This window comes from Eschrichtius robustus, chromosome 1 (assembly GCF_028021215.1).
Source record: "Eschrichtius robustus isolate mEscRob2 chromosome 1, mEscRob2.pri, whole genome shotgun sequence".
Classification (NCBI taxonomy): Eukaryota; Metazoa; Chordata; class Mammalia; order Artiodactyla; family Eschrichtiidae; genus Eschrichtius; species Eschrichtius robustus.
The window spans coordinates 164,576,954-164,592,589 of record NC_090824.1 but is presented as its reverse complement, the minus strand read 5'-3'; the positions used below and the strand labels follow the sequence as shown (position 1 = coordinate 164,592,589).

Below are 15,636 nucleotides of genomic sequence, written 5' to 3'. Positions count from 1 at the left end.
GTTTTTTTAAGATTTTTTTTTTTTGATGTGGACCATTTTTAAAGTCTTTATTGAATTTGTTACAATATTGCTTCTGCTTTATGTTTTGGTTTTTTGGCCACGAGGCATGTGGGATCTTAGCCCCCTGACCAGGGATTGAACCCACACCCCCTGCATTGGAAGGCAAAGTCCTAACTACTGGACCGCCAGGAAGTCCCTGGTATTTTGCGTTTTCATTTTCATTTGTCTCTAAGTATTTTCTAATTTCTCTTGTGATTTCTTCTTTGGTCTATTGGTTGTTTAAAAGTATATTGTTTAGTTTCCAAAATTTTGTGAATTTCCCCATTTTCCCTTTGTTATTGATTTCTAACTTCATCTCTTTGTGGTCAGAGAAGACATGTCCCATGTTCACTTGGGAAGAATGTGCATGCTGCTGTTGTTGAGTGGAGTGTTCTGTATATGTCTGTTAGATCTAGTTGGCTTATCAGGTTGTTCAAGTCCTCTGTTTCCTTACTCATCTTCTGTCTGGTTGTTCTATCCATTACTGTGAGTGGGATATTGATGTCTCCAACTATTACTGTAGGACCATCTATTTCTCCCTTCAATTCTGTCAGTTTTTGCTTCATAAGTTTTCAGCCATTATTTCTTCAAGTGTTCTCTCTGCCCCTTTGGCTCTCTCTTCTCCTTCTAGAAATCCCACAGTGTTGTCTCTTTTATGAGGGCCTATAGTTCTCTTAGGCTCTGTTTGCTTTTCTTCAATCTTTTTTCTTTCTGTTCTTTGCCTTGATGATCTCTATTATCTTATCTTTAAGTTTGCTGATTCTTTTTTTCTGCTTGCTCAAGTGTACCCTTGAATTCTTCTAGCAAATTTTTCATTTCAGTTATTGTACTTTTCAGCTCTGGAATTTCTTTTTGGTTTCTTTTCAAGCTTCCTATCTCTTTATTGATACTTCTGTTTTGTTCACACATCATTTTCTTGATTTTCTCCACATATTCTTAAGTTATCTGAGCATCTTTAAGATAGTTTTTTTAAAGTGTGTCTAGTATATCTGCCATTAGGTCTTTTTCAGGAACAGTTTCTGCTGATTTATTTTTTTCCTTTGAATGGGTCAAACTTTCCTATTTCTTTGTATGCCTTGTGATTTTTTTGTTGAACACTGGACATTTGAATCTAGTAATGTGGTAATTTGCAAATCAGATTCTCCCTTTTCCCCAGCATTTGCTATTTTTTGCTATTTTTGTTGTTTTGATTACTGTAAAATCTGTCTCTTTGCCACGGATCAGCCTGAGGTATAAACTTAAGGTCTTCTCAGGTCTTTTCTCAGCCTTTTGGGCATGTATGGTTACTTTCTAATTTTCCCCATGAATACGGTTGCTTTTTAATATACTAGTCTTTAATACCTGGCTCCCCAAAAGGTAAAAAGTGAAAATGAAGGATGGGGGTGGGGGGGGGGTGGGGGAGGGAAGGTGCTGGTCCTTTAAATCCCCAGGAAGTCACTTCAGCTAAAGCATCTTGCAACAATGGAGAGAGGTACTACAACAACAATAGCTGCCCCCTCTTTGTCTGTACATTTGTGTTCAGAAGCAGAAATCAGAGCACAGATCCCCAGTGTTTGGAGGATAGGTGACTTTTTGCCCTCCCTGGCTCCTACAAGCTGTTGACTGAAAAAAAAATGCACAACGTGAGATTTGTGAGTTAAGTTTTATTTGGGGCAAAATGAAGACTATAGCCTGGGAGACAGCATTTCAGATAGCTCTGAGAAACTGCTCCAAAGAGTGGGGAGGTCAGTATATATGTGATTTTGGTGAAGGGGGAGTACATGCAATCAAGCACATATTTTTTGCAGTTTTCTGCTAGTCTTGTGAAGGTTACTGCTAGTCACAAGGAGCAGACATCACCGTAAAGGATTTTAGTGCTTTTCTAGATATGAGGAGATACAAGAATTGCAAGAATTGGACTCCTGAAAATATCTAACTATCCGAAGACCTGTTCTGCCAGTTTTTCCCAGAGCACAGAGTGACTCATTCCTGATCTCCACCCTGAACACCTTTCAGGGGGTGTTGAAGGTCAGCAGCTGCAGTGGCTCATAATTTGATCCTTATAGAGGTAGATGGCAAGTTCCAATTTGTAGGCGACAAAGCTGTGTGCAAGCTGCTCCAGGAACACGTGTACTGCCATGCAGCTGGTGGTGAAGGATGGGTAGCTGCTACTGTGCAAAGAGCTGAAGTTGACCAAAATTAACAGCGATTTACTGTCCAAGTCTTCCCCTAGAAGTTACCAGCCTTCAACAGAGTCCAGAGTTCCAAAATAAGTACATCAGACAGATTCAGCTAGTGGAATTGTTATTTAGGTGGGGAGTCAGATTCCTGGTGCCTCCTACTCTGCCATCTTCCCAGATCCTCTATTTCACTTATTTTCATTGTTTTCATTTTGGTAAACAACTGCTTTTGGCTATGCTCTAGCCTTGAGCTCAACTTTTGTGTTCCACAAGTTTTGATAACGGTGTCTTCATTTTTTTTGCTATTAAATTATGACTTTATTGTCCCGTACCAGATAATGCAGCCTATACTACTTGTATTATTTTTGCTTTGGTACCTTTGAGGGTTTTTTTGAGATTTAAAATACGGTTAATTTTTGGTAATGGGTTAAAATACATTTAAAAAAATGCCTGAGTCCACACAGATACCACAATTAGAGACAGAACAGGAAGAAGGAGGAAAGGGAAGGCTGTTAGATGCAGAGGGTCTCCAGCTGTGCTCCAGGGATTACCACAGGAGCAGCGGCCCTCTGGAGCGGGGAAGGGAGGGGTCTACGTGGAATCAGGTACAGTGACTTCCTGGGGATTTAAGGGACCAGCACCTTCCCTCCCCCACTGGGGGAGGGAGCTACGTGGAATCAGGTCGTCCCCTCCCACATGCTTTGCCGGCCATGCCCTCGGGCCCCCTCCACTTCCAGGCGTGCGACTCCTAGAAGGAGAGCCTAGGGACCTGTCCTAGATACACGTGGGGGGCGCTGCAGCTGGTGACGAGGGGCCTGAGGGAAAGGAGGGGCGAGAGCTTCGGGGCCCGCAGGTCTGAGGAGGCGCCCGCGCCGGGCCGCATGCAGCCCACCGAAGTCCCACCACCCGGAGCGCGGGGCTCGGGTGATCTCGGTGCGCCCAGGGAGGCCCAGACGCCGCAGGGGGAACCGTCCCCTCCAGGTCCGGCCTGGGCGGCCACACGCACCTCCGCCTCCCGGCCCAGCGGGGACGCGCGCAGGGCAGCTCGGGGCGGGGCCGGCGGAGGCGCGCGGCCTCCGGAAGCGCCTTTCCCGGAAGGTAGGGAGGCGGTGCCGGCCTCGGGGGGCGGCCTCGGCGATGGCGGGTGGGCGGCGGGAGCGCTGTTTCTAGCCCGCAGAGCCGCGCCGCTGGAGGATGGCCTCGCTCGGACCGGCAGCTACGGGCGAGCAGGTCCCGGGGGCTGAGGCGGAGCCGGGCGCCGCGGGGCCGCCGCCGCCACCGCCGCCGCCGTCCTCTCTGGGGCCCCTGCTCCCCCTGCAGCGGGAGCCGCTGTACAACTGGCAGGCGACCAAGGCGTCGCTGAAGGAGCGCTTCGCGTTCCTCTTCAACTCGGAGCTGCTGAGCGATGTGCGCTTCGTGCTGGGCAAGGGCCGCGGCGCCGCCGCCGCCGCTGGGGGTCCGCAGCGCATCCCCGCCCACCGCTTCGTGCTGGCTGCCGGCAGCGCCGTCTTCGACGCCATGTTCAACGGCGGCATGGCCACCACGTCTGCCGAGATCGAGCTGCCCGACGTGGAGCCCGCCGCCTTCCTGGCGCTGCTGAGGTGAGCGGCGGGCGCCGAGCCGGCCTCCCCAACCCCGCGGTGTCCTTGGGCAAGGCTCTCCTTACCCTCCCGGCCTCAGTTTCCTCCCGAGTCTGTGATGCTCGGGAAGGGCGAAACCGAAATCTGTCGGCCGGGACGGCTGCCCGCCGGCTGTGAGAGTAAATATTAGTGTCTAGGGCCAATTAGCGTGCGTTTTCACGTTCCAGTAGCGGGTTGTTGCCCACGCTTGGGAATTAGAGAAGTGGTGAGGACAGAGTATGGGTCAGGTTGTCCTGATTGCCCATTTGCGACGTTTTAGGTTTTTGTTGGGGGAGAGGGATACTTGGGAAGTCTTGTAGACGAGATGACCTTTAAAATTTTTTTAAATTTACTTTTACTTTTATTTTATTTTATTTTTATGCCCTTACGCCTTATTCATTCGTGTTAGTTGTCATGATCCAGGACAGTGAATATCAAAACAAGTAAGTTTGGCTTTAGCTACCTTTTGTTCCTGCAGACAAGGTTATGTTTGCTTAAAAACGAATCTCCCTTTCGATGTTAAGAGTTTGCTTTTTGATTATTTGAGGATAGAAGATTGACTTCTGATTAATTTTATTTAATGGAAGAGAGCTAATAGTTTGGCATTATTAGTTTTATTCACGAAAGGCCATTTAGGAAGGTATAGGTATTGTTTTCTACAATTTTACAAATGGGACTGCGGCCCAGAAAAGTCAAGTAACTTGAAGAGGTAACAGAGCCAAGTGTGTTTCAGTATTCCAAGATGGTTTTAGCTGCCTGAGTAGAATGTATCATTAAAATAGCAGTCTTGGGTGGTACTGAGACAAAAACAGGTAGGTCAGTGGAACAGATAAATACTCTACAAAGGCTCACAGCTCTCAGGAAGATCAACGAAATTGAATACAAAGTTAACACAACACAGGTAGAAAATAAATACTAAAATCCCATTAATAAGTGGATAAAGACAGGATAGATAGGGAAAGAAAAAATAATAATTAACAATGAATGTTTAACTTCGATAGTAATTAAAGAAGTGCAAATTAAAAAGTGTAGTACTTTTCCTCTTCTATTAAACCCTCCAGTTTTTTTTTTAAGATAACATCTGGGGAGCCTTCTCTGACAGAGGTGGTGGTAAAACAGTCTGGCACTGTAGATTGTTTCCCCCACAGGTAGGAAGTATTCAAGTACTGAAAATGTTCCCCACAAAAATATTTAAGGCAGGATTATTTATAGTAGTGAGGAGGTAGTCAAGCAGAGAGAATGGTTAGATAAACAGTGATAGGTGCATTTGATGGAATGTAGTGCAGCAACTAAGTATGATATTCATGAACACTAGGTAATAATATTAATGTGGAAAATGTATATAATTAGCATTTGAAACTGTGCTCACTATGATTAAAAACTGGGAAAAGAAACAGCAAATGTATACTTAGAGAAAAGGAGAGAAGGAAATATACCAAAATGCTAACCAAAGTTGTGTTGGAATGGTAAGATGATGTTGACTTTCTTTTTCTCTTTGTTTCTCATACTTTTTATAATTTAGTTCAATTACATTTATAAAGGGGGAAAAACAACTCAAAAGCTAGGATCTAGATCATTTTGGTTTTTGGTTTGAAGTCAGCCAGGAGGATTGGTTATAGCTCATTTAGATTTTCTAAACTAGAAGTATTCTTTAATGAGCTGTTGGTCCACCTGCATTGTAATCACCTGGAGTACTTGTTAAATTTGTAGGTCTCTTCCTCCCTCCTTACAATATTGTAATGTTTGGAGGTGGGACCTTGAGAGCATATTTAATACTCTCCCTAAATACTGATACGTGAGAGCCACTGATCTAAAAATATTGTTGGGTAGCTTTCTCCTTTAAAAAATATTGAGATTGCTAGGATAAGAATGTAGAGGGAAAATGCTGATTTCATATTTTCACTGAAGCTGTTGATGAGTCAATCCTTTCCCATCAATAGAAAAGAAGTGAATTAATCTGAGTCCTTAAAATTTTCCTGTTTTCAGCGTAGTCGTGGTATTTGTCCTTCAGGTTCTAGTCATTGTTCTATTCTGAAAGTGATTTTTAAACTTAGGTTATTGGCTGGTTGTGAAGCATAGGTGCTCTACTTACCTATTATTGTGTGACAAAAAGATGTCTCACAGTACTTGCTGAGGTGGAAAAGCAGGTTAGCTTGGGCATACTTTTATGTTTACAACTTGAATTAGTTAATATTACTTAAAGGCTTTTGAACTTGAGTTTGAAGCACTTTAAGAAACTGCTCACTTTGATCTGCCAGACCTTTAAGTGATGTTCTTTAGTTGCTCATTTGAGAAATACTGCCTCCCTTGTTATGGACTTCGTCTTCTTTCTCTATTATATCCACATATCCAGTCCTGTTCATTCCACCTATTTAGCAATCTCTTGACTCTTCTCTTTATCCCAAGCACCTTTACCATAGCTGAGACACCTGCTGTAAAAATCTCCTCTTTTATTTCCCCACATGTACCCCTAATCCCTTCCGATCATTCTTTGTACAATAGCCGAGGTAACTTTATAATAATACAGACCTTATTATATTCTTTTCCTAGTTTAAACCCTCCCAGTGACTCCTGATTGTTCTTAAAATAAATCCGAATCCTTAATGTGGTCTCTAAGGCCCTATCTGGTATGAGACCTGTCTAAAAAAAAGAAAAAAGAAATACTGCCTCCCTGTGCCAGTCACTGTTTTAGATATTGGATACAGCAGTGAACAAGAAAAAGTCCCTGCCCTCGTGGAGCTTATAATCCAGTAGGGAGAAACAAAGATATAATGTCAAGTACTGGTAAGTATTTTAAGGAAAAATGATCAAGTCATGAGGGAAGGAGCATTCTAAGCAAGGAAAAACATGTTTAAGGCCCCAAATTTCTCCTGTTAGAGGAATTGCAAGAGTAAACCAGTGTGATTTGAGCAGATAGAATACAGGGGAAAGTGGTAGAAGATGAGGTCAAAAAGATAGGCTGGCCAGGATCATGCAGGGCTGTAGAGCCTGTGGAAGGACTTGGATTCCCTCTGGTGTATGGTGGGAAGCATTTGAACAGGGGAGCAATATGATCTGGTTTACATTTTTAAAAAACTCATTCTGGTAGTTGTTTGGAGATTAGACTGTGGAACGAGTAAAATGAGTAGCAGGGAATTGAATAAAAGAGGCTTTTGCAGTAGTTCGGGCAAGAGCTGATGGTGGGTTATATATACCAGGGTGGTAGTGATGGACATGATGAGAAGTAGTCAAAATCTGGATATATTTTGAAGGTAGAACCAAGAAGATTTACCAGACATCCAAGGAGGGATATAAGAGCAGCCAGTTAGAAATACGAACCTGGAGTTTAGGGAAGAGCTTCTTGCTGAATGTAAATTTGAAAGTTAAGAGTAAATGGTATTTAAACCATGAGGCCAGATGAGATTACCTAGGGAAGGAATGTGTAATAGACTGTGAAGAGAAGGAGGTACAGGGATGAGCTCTGGGACCCTCCAGCAGGTAGAGATGTAGCAGAGGAGGAGGAGCATAGGATGAGACTGAGACACAGCTGTCAGTGGAATTAGAAGGGAAAGCAAGGAGCCCACTTGGTGTCCTGAAAGTCATGTTAAAGAAAGTGCTCCAATAAAGAGGGAATTGTTGACTATGTCAAATGCTGCTGAGAGTTGGGTAAAATGAGAACATTGAATTGATTATTGGTTTTGACAAAATGGAGGCTATTGATAGCCCTGGCAAGAGTGATTTCAACAAAAGGATTAGAGTAGATTGGGGAGAAAATATGAAGTGAGGAGCTGGAGACCAGTAGTATAAATAATCCTCTCAGGGAGTTTTGTTGCCAAGAGGAACAGAGAAATGGAGCGGTGGCTGGAAGGAGACATGGGTTCCTCAGGTGACAACTATTCCTCAGGTTCTGTCTTCAGCTGTCTTCTTCCTTTCTCCCATTAACCCATGGCACTACATACTCCCCCAGCTGTATTGTCAAACTTGTACTCAGCCCGAACCCAATTTCCAGCTGGACAATCACAAACGAATGTCTAGTACCCATACAGATGGACATGTCAACTGTAAAAATATCTAACACTTAATGAGTGCTTGCCACGTTCCGCTTACCGTTTGTTCGTAAGCACCTTGTGGGAACTCCAGAACAGTCTTTGAGGCAGGCACGCTTATTAGGCCCTGTCTCAGTCAGCTTTTGCCACAATAATGCTATAAAGCACCCCAAAACTCAGGGGCTTAAAAAAAACAATCATTTATTCTTCCTTTGAATATTCTTGTTCTGTGGGTCAGTTGGGGATTGACTCAGGTGGGCTTGGCTCCAAGCTGTAGTTTGGTTCCAGTCTGTTCCATGTGTTTCTTATCCTGTTTGGACCAGTCTTGAAGATTCAGCCCCTTCTCTTAATTTTTTCCAGCATTGCTTCAGACAGACCACTGCCTTTAGACTTAGCTCTCTCCATTCTTCACACTGTTAACAAAGTTATTTCTCTCACATCCAGACATTATCACGAGTCCCCTGAATCTCTTAATGTCTTCTTTTTGCATACAGGATGCAGTTTAAACATTTCAGCAGGTATACAAGACCTTTATGATTTGATATCTATTCCCCTTCCTCTCCATCTGCTCAGTGCCCCGACTCTACTGATGGCCCTTCCCTTATTTTAATACTTGCCTTCTAAAGCCTCCTTGCCTTTGTACTTAGTCTTTCTGCCTAGAAGATTTCCACACTTAATTACCACCCTTCAGATATACTTCAGGCTTTATCTCCTCTATAAAACATCATTAATTTTGCACTCTGCCTCATCTAATCTCTTGTAGCAAGTTTTGTATCTTGCTGTACAACAAACCGCTCCAACACTTAGCAGCTTAAACATGGTTTTATTATCTTTCAGGGTTGTGTGGGAGGTTCTTATAGCATATTCTTCAGGTCTCCCATGCAGTCAGTCTGATAGCAGTTGGGGCTGGAGTCATCTGGAGGTTTGATTCAGACTGAGTTGGCTGAACCTTTTTCTCTCTTTCTCCATGTCTTCTCCAGCTGATCTTTCCAGCAGGGTAGCTTGTCTTCTTGGATAACAGCAGCCCATGGCTCCAGAAAGCACAAAAGTAGGAGCTGCCAGGCATCCTCAAAGTTTAGGTCCCAGACTGGCATAGTGTTAACTTCTGCCACATTCTGTTAGTTAACGAGAGGCAAACAGGATTAGCCCAGATTCCTTATGGGACAGATCTATATAAGGGTATGGATAGTAGGAGGTGTGATTTATTGGTGCCATCTTTAGAGATTAGTTATCAAACCATGCCTAATGCATAATTCTGTTATAATTATGACATTACTTTTTAATCATTTTATTACCATACCATAAGCTTTTTATGGGCAGAGCTATCTCTCCCATATTTGTATTTCTAGGACCCGTCTTAGTGTCTTGTTATTATATAGTCCCTCAATAAATGTTTTTGAGTAAAATGAAAGAATCAGTAGTGATACACAGTTTCTTGTACATGATCTTGTGATTTTTCTAATTTAAAATGAAGTTTTTGCCTTAGTCTTTTAATTTTTAAATTAGATTAAATGTAACCTAAGTTTTATCTTTTGGAAAGCCGTTCATCTTCGGGGAGAAATCAGAAATAGTTTGATGACCTGTAATTATTTCTCTGTGCTCTTGTCCTTAGAGGTAGTGTATCAGAGCTGAAATGTTCACTTTAAAATACAAAGTATTGTGCTAATATTATGTTTAATTTTTAATTATATTTTGTAAACACTGGCTTACATAGTTTTTTTATTATAGCAGTTTTAATAATTAAATAGAATGTAGAGAAAACATGTATGTATTGATAAAATATGAATCAAGATGATTCTTGGATTTTCAAGTAGCCTTTTTTCTTATTAGAAATGAAAATGGTTTCCCTACCAATGTTAGCTAGAAACCTGTACTGAATTGTCTAGTCGGCTAACATGTATTCATTAAAGCTTAGCCAGGTGCCCACACTGTGTCCGATGCTGTAGGAAAGATATAGGGAAAAAATATAAGAAACACAGAGTTCCCTTTCTTATTGTTTATAGTCTAGTATTTATTTATAACTTGCATTGCTCCAAAAAGAATTTAAAATGTCTTACAAGAAACACAAGGATAAGAAATAAGACAGAGCCAAGATGAAGCCAATACAAAAATGCATGCTATAGGTACTCTACAAACTTAATTTTGATAATTTTAGCAACTATTACAAAAAGAGAAACCTGGCTAGTCAGTTACAATTCATAGTGTTTGTAGATTAAAAACAAACCAACTGCTTAGGAAATGCACAACTCTGTCTGACAATAAGAGCAGTTAAAAAAAAAATTCCTGATGCAGTCCCCTCATAAAGAAGGCATTACTGGGACTTCCCTGGTGGTGCAGTGGTTAAGAATCCGCCTGCCAATGCAGGGGACACGGGTTCGAGCCCTGGTACAGGAAGATCCCACATGCCGTGGAGCAACTAAGCCCATGTGCCACAACTACTGAGCCTGCACTCTGGAGCCCGCGAGCAACAACTACTGAGCCCGTGCGCCCTAGAGCCCATGCTCTGCAATGAGAAGCCCACGCACCACAACGAAGAGTAGCCCCCGCTCGATGCAACTAGAGAAAAGCCTGCGCGCAGCAACGAAGACCCAACGCAGCCCAAAAACATAAATAAATGAAGGCATTACTGACATGAGTAGTATCCTCAATCTATGTCTTTAGATATAAATGTAGATGTTTCTTAAATATATTCGAGCCAAAGGTATATTACTGAGGTATAATTTCATAAAAGCAATTTGAATGGGGTTTTGGACCATATAGAATAGTCTAAAAACACAATTCTTTGGTTCCTGGAATGTTCTTCCTACCATCTTTTCACCTTTTAGATCTCAGGTAGAAATTCTTGTAGGAAGCTTTTCCAGATCTCCCTGTCAGGGGCCCCACTTACAGATTCTTAAAGAACCATGTACTTCAACTTTGTGGAGCTGGTTTCCTTAAGTTTGAATCTACTCAAACAAATGGTAATAAAGGCCCCACATTTCAGCTCTATATTTTATAACTCTAGTAATTTTTGCTTGAAAAAAAATTAAGACAGATGTAAAGACTTCTTCCTATCTTGCCCTTAAAACAAAAACTTCCCAGGTTTCTAGTTTAGGAAGGGAACTGAGCATGATGTTAGCCTTCTCTCTGCCCCAGTTAAACTGTAAAGAAATACAAAAGAAAATAAATCCATTACAGTGAAGACAAAAAAAGGAGAGAGATTGGAAGCCAATGTAGAAAAGGAACAAGGCAGTTGGAAGTGTGTTGATGATGAAATGGAGTGGCCAAGTCTGGAGCCCAGAATCCAGAGCACGAGGAACTACAGTGGTGGTGGGAGCTGCCTTTCCTGGCTGAGCCCCAGCACGGCTCTTGGTGGAGAGTTGGTAGTGCAGAGGGTGAAAATGAGAAGGTAGGGTTAAAACATGGGCATTAATTTAAAGCCTGTTTATAGGCCATCCCCTCAAACCCCCTCTTGTATGCTAACTCCCGGTGACATCTGACAGGCTTCTCTTTAAATAAACTAGACAAACCACCTGGGGAGAACTAGGGTGCTGATTTGGTTTAGGGACTCCAGGGTAATGGCATGGGGGGGGGCGGTTGGTCTCTCTAACCTAAAGGCTGCTTTCCCACTCTAATGCAAGGTGCCAGTCAGCAAGCCTCGCACGTGCACAGCTCCCAGCCACCCTTTCCATTTTGGAGAAGGTTTTAGCTGGAAAGCACTCCTATACTTACACAGCAGCAAAGAAAACTTACCAGCTACCAGGATATTCAACTGGAGATAATCATTAATCTTTTGACATATAAGGAAAATCAGAATATGAATGATAAAGACCAATAACAGCTGATCCTCAAGGAAATAGGTAATTCAGGGAACAGAAAGGAACTTTTAAAACTTGGAGACTTGAGAACATTTTTGCATCCATAAAAAGGAGACATAGTGCTGTGGAGTAAAAAAAAAAAAAAGGAACACTCAAGAAAGAAGCAAGAATTCTTAGAAATTTAAACATGTGATTGCTGGGGAGAAAAATAGAAGGGCTAGAAGACTGGCAAGGAAACCTTCTGAAATGCAGAGGAAAATAGCAGAGAGAAACGAAGCAATATAAAAATAAACAGCTAACATTTACTGAGGCTAAGTATTTGTCAGGCATTATTCAAAACACTTTGTGTATTTTAACTGATATTAATCCTCACCAGAACATTATGAAGTAGTTACTGTTATCCACATCTCTTTTCAGAGAGGAACACAATAACTCATTTAAAGTCACATAGCTATCAGGTGATGGAATAGGCTCAAACCCAAGCCATCTCTCCCTGAGTCCAGGCAAATTAAAACAGCCCTCACCTGACGGGCCTGATAGGCTAGCACTGAGAGCAGCCAGAGGCCCAGAAATGGCGTGTTATGGTAGACAGCTCTTGCATTTCCTCAGCCTCTGTTTCCCCATCTTTAAAATGCAGGTAGCAGCACCTACCTTCCTTGTGGGAGGATTAAATGAATTGGCATCTGTCAGATGGTAGCGATGCAGCAAATGTTCATTTTCTCTCTCTCCTTTTTATTCATTCCCCTACCCCTGACTATAAGGGACTAAGTGGTTTTTTCATTCCCTGTACTCATCACCAAGTGGCACATGACGTTAAATGAGTATTATGAGGGTGATACAGATGGCTGACTTGAAAGGTTTTTGAAAAAATGTTTGAAAACAATGTAATCTTGAAAACCAGCAACCTTCACTTGAACCTGAGACATAGGGAAGTATGAGAATGCACAGCCTCCATGGAGGTAGTTGTAAGGATAATGATATTATTAGAGGAATGCCAGCATTTGGTTAGGGTGGGATGTTAGGGGGATGTAACAGGCTAGAATTTCATCTTGGGCGGTGAGTCTGCCCACCAGAATAGAAGAAGAAATTGAAAAGCAGTGGATAGGGACTTGAAATAGAACTTCCTTTCCTCACTTTACTGTATAGAGTGTTCTGAAAGATGTTAATGGGTTTTCTTTTTTTTTTTTTTAATATATTTATTTATTTATTTTTTGCTGCGTTGGATCTTCGTTGCTGCGTGCGGGCTTTTTCTTGTTGCGGCGAGCAGGGGCTACTCTTTGTTGCGGTGTACAGGCTTCTCATTGCAGTGGCTTCTCTTGTTGCGGAGCACAGGCTCTAGGCTCGCGGGCTTCAGTAGTTGTGGCACGCAGGCTCAGTAGTTGTGGCGCACGGGCTTAGTTGCTGCGTGGCATGTGGGAATCTCCTGGACCAGGGCTCGAACCTGTGTCCCCTGCATTGGCAGGTGGATTCTTAACCACTGCTCCACCAGGGAAGCCCCCTAATGGGTTTTCTTAAACTCCTATTTTACGACTTGGGTCCTGGGAATATAAGTGTAATAAGTGTTCTTTCTAAGTCTTTAGTATTGCTGAAATGAAATACTTGTTCTTAATGCCTTATTTCTCCAGCACCCTCAGCTATCCTGAGTGTAGCTGAGAACTGGGCAGTAAGCACAAAGGTCTCTGAGGAACCACAAAGGAGCCCTGAAGTGGATATGCAGAAGCTTCAGTATAGTTCAGCAAGAACTGCCCAGGCCTTCTCTGAGAATCTTATGCTTTATCTGCACTTCTAGGAATCTGATTTATCTAGTGACCTAGCAGTTAGAAGCAGCCAACCGGGGTGGGGGAAGTGTGGGGGAGGAGGTATTGGTTTGATATTATTTTGAAAGAAAGTTGGATCTAAATACTCAAAAGCACATAGCAATATGGGGTTATTTAATATACTATTAAACTGTTTTATTCCTCCAAAGCTCCAGTACTCTAGTCTTTGGTCATAATGCTAATTCTGGGATAACAAAGAAAGGTTAAAAGATGCCCAGAATAAGAAGACACCATTATCAGGAAATAAATGGATGTTTGACATTTAGAGATGTGAACTTAAGCCATCTGTAGATTTGCTTACAGGAACATCCTTTGATGAAGGAGAGATAAATGAACCACTCATCCTAAGCTGCTATAGGTGCTAAAAGACCTCTAAAAATTTGACTTGGAGACATGAAGATCCCATGATCTTCACTTAACTTTAGTCTCCTCTATAAATGGACACTGCCTACCTCTCAGGATTGAGTCAGAATAAAATGAGGTGATGTGTGTGCAAATGCCCTGTAGCCCTGGAAAGTTTGATGTACTTTTCAAGTTATTTTTCACTTTGCTCATTATCTTGTAAAATATTCCTCAGAGGTTTAACTCTGATGGATTGCTTCTCTAAAACCCTACTGACCATCTCTGCAATTTCCACTTGTTTCCCAGATTTCTGTATTCAGATGAAGTTCAAATTGGCCCAGAAACAGTTATGACCACTCTTTATACTGCTAAGAAATATGCAGTCCCAGCCTTGGAAGCACATTGTGTGGAATTTCTCACCAAACATCTGAGGGCAGATAATGCCTTTATGTTACTTACTCAGGTAAGTAAATGTAGCTAAGGTATGTATCATTTAGCTTTAAAAATTGGGTACAACTATATATGAATATTTACTGTTTCCTGGAGAATTAGTCCTAGATTATTATTTTAAAGCATATAAAATCTTCTGGTATCATTCAGGGAAATACATCAGAGTCATATAATTTTAGAATAGAAAAGCAAATTAGAGTTAATATATAATAGGTAAAGAAACTGAAGCCTTATATAAATAGGGCATTATGACTCAAAGTTATATAACTGTTTAGGATTGGAGTTGAGGTTAGTATCCAGCATTGTTCCTGCTATGATTGAGAGTATGATAGCATGAAGCTTTCTGGACATTTTTGTTCTTGATTTGCGTTGCGTCTGAAATTAAGATTGAATATTTCAAGTCCAGAAAAGTTGTAAGATTTACTGTCTTCTATCTTTAAGCTTGCTGACCCACTTCTGGAGGAGTTAGAATTTAAGAATATCCTTACTTTAACATTTAAAAAAGTTTTCACTGAGTATACTATACATGCAGAAAAGTACACATATCATAAGTGTACAGTCTGATGAATGTTTACCAACTGAACACATCTATGGAACCATTAACCAGTCTTTAACTTATACTATTTAGCATCTGTTAAATGCCTGTAATCTGAGCTCCTTACATGAGATATAAATAAATTGTTGTTGTTCTTTTTAGACAGTGTTATGATACCCTTTTACAAATTTGTTTTCAAAATCCTAAACTAGTCTATATAACCCTGTGCTAGGGGTTGAATTGTGTTCCCCAGAATTCATGTGTTGAAATTTTAATCCCTAGTACCTCAGAATAAGACCTTTTGGGGAGATAGGGTCTTTACAGAGTTAAGCAAGTTAAAATGAGGCGCGGGGGGGAAGTCTAAGCTGATAATATATAATCCTACTGAATATTAGTAATGGAGATAATCATGGCTGTTCCTTAGCTTAACCCTCTCATTTTCCAAATGAAAAATCTAAAACCTGGCTAGTTAACTACCTGCCCAAAGTCTCACAATAGGCTAGGTGGGGCCAGAGCCCAGAGCTCAAGTTTCCCAGTTCTACATCCATTTTGTCATACCAAAAATGACTGATGGCATTTTTTTTTTAATCTTTGGCCATTAAGTATTTATAGTTATAGAAGAAAGAACATGCTGGTGTCACCTCTTCTTAGACATAATCACAGAACTCCATGTCTGTATATATTGTGTGCCAGACACTAAGCTAGTCCCTTTGTATATATTATCACATTTACTCCTCATTACAGCTGTGCTGTTGTTTATTATTATTATCCCCATTTCAAAGATGAAGAAATGGAAGCGTAAAGAGATAAATATCTTATATAACATGAGACAGCAAGTGGTAAAAGTGAGGTC

The 15,636-nt window shown here is 41.6% G+C and overlaps 1 protein-coding gene across 3 annotated transcripts in view; it reads left to right on the top strand.

The window, feature by feature from the left end:
- Positions 1-3,305: 3,305 nt before the first annotated feature.
- Positions 3,306-15,636, top strand: part of BTBD1 (BTB domain containing 1) — a 43,658-nt gene continuing 31,327 nt past the window's right edge. Inside the window, exons 1-2 of one of the 3 annotated variants that reach the window (XM_068558589.1) lie at positions 3,306-3,799; positions 14,105-14,261. In XM_068558589.1, the coding sequence (XP_068414690.1) occupies positions 3,393-3,799; positions 14,105-14,261 (564 nt within the window). In that variant the 5' untranslated portion in view covers positions 3,306-3,392. The remainder of the gene's footprint in view (positions 3,800-14,104; positions 14,262-15,636) is intronic. The other 2 variants (XM_068558580.1, XM_068558572.1) reach the window with 2 other exon arrangements.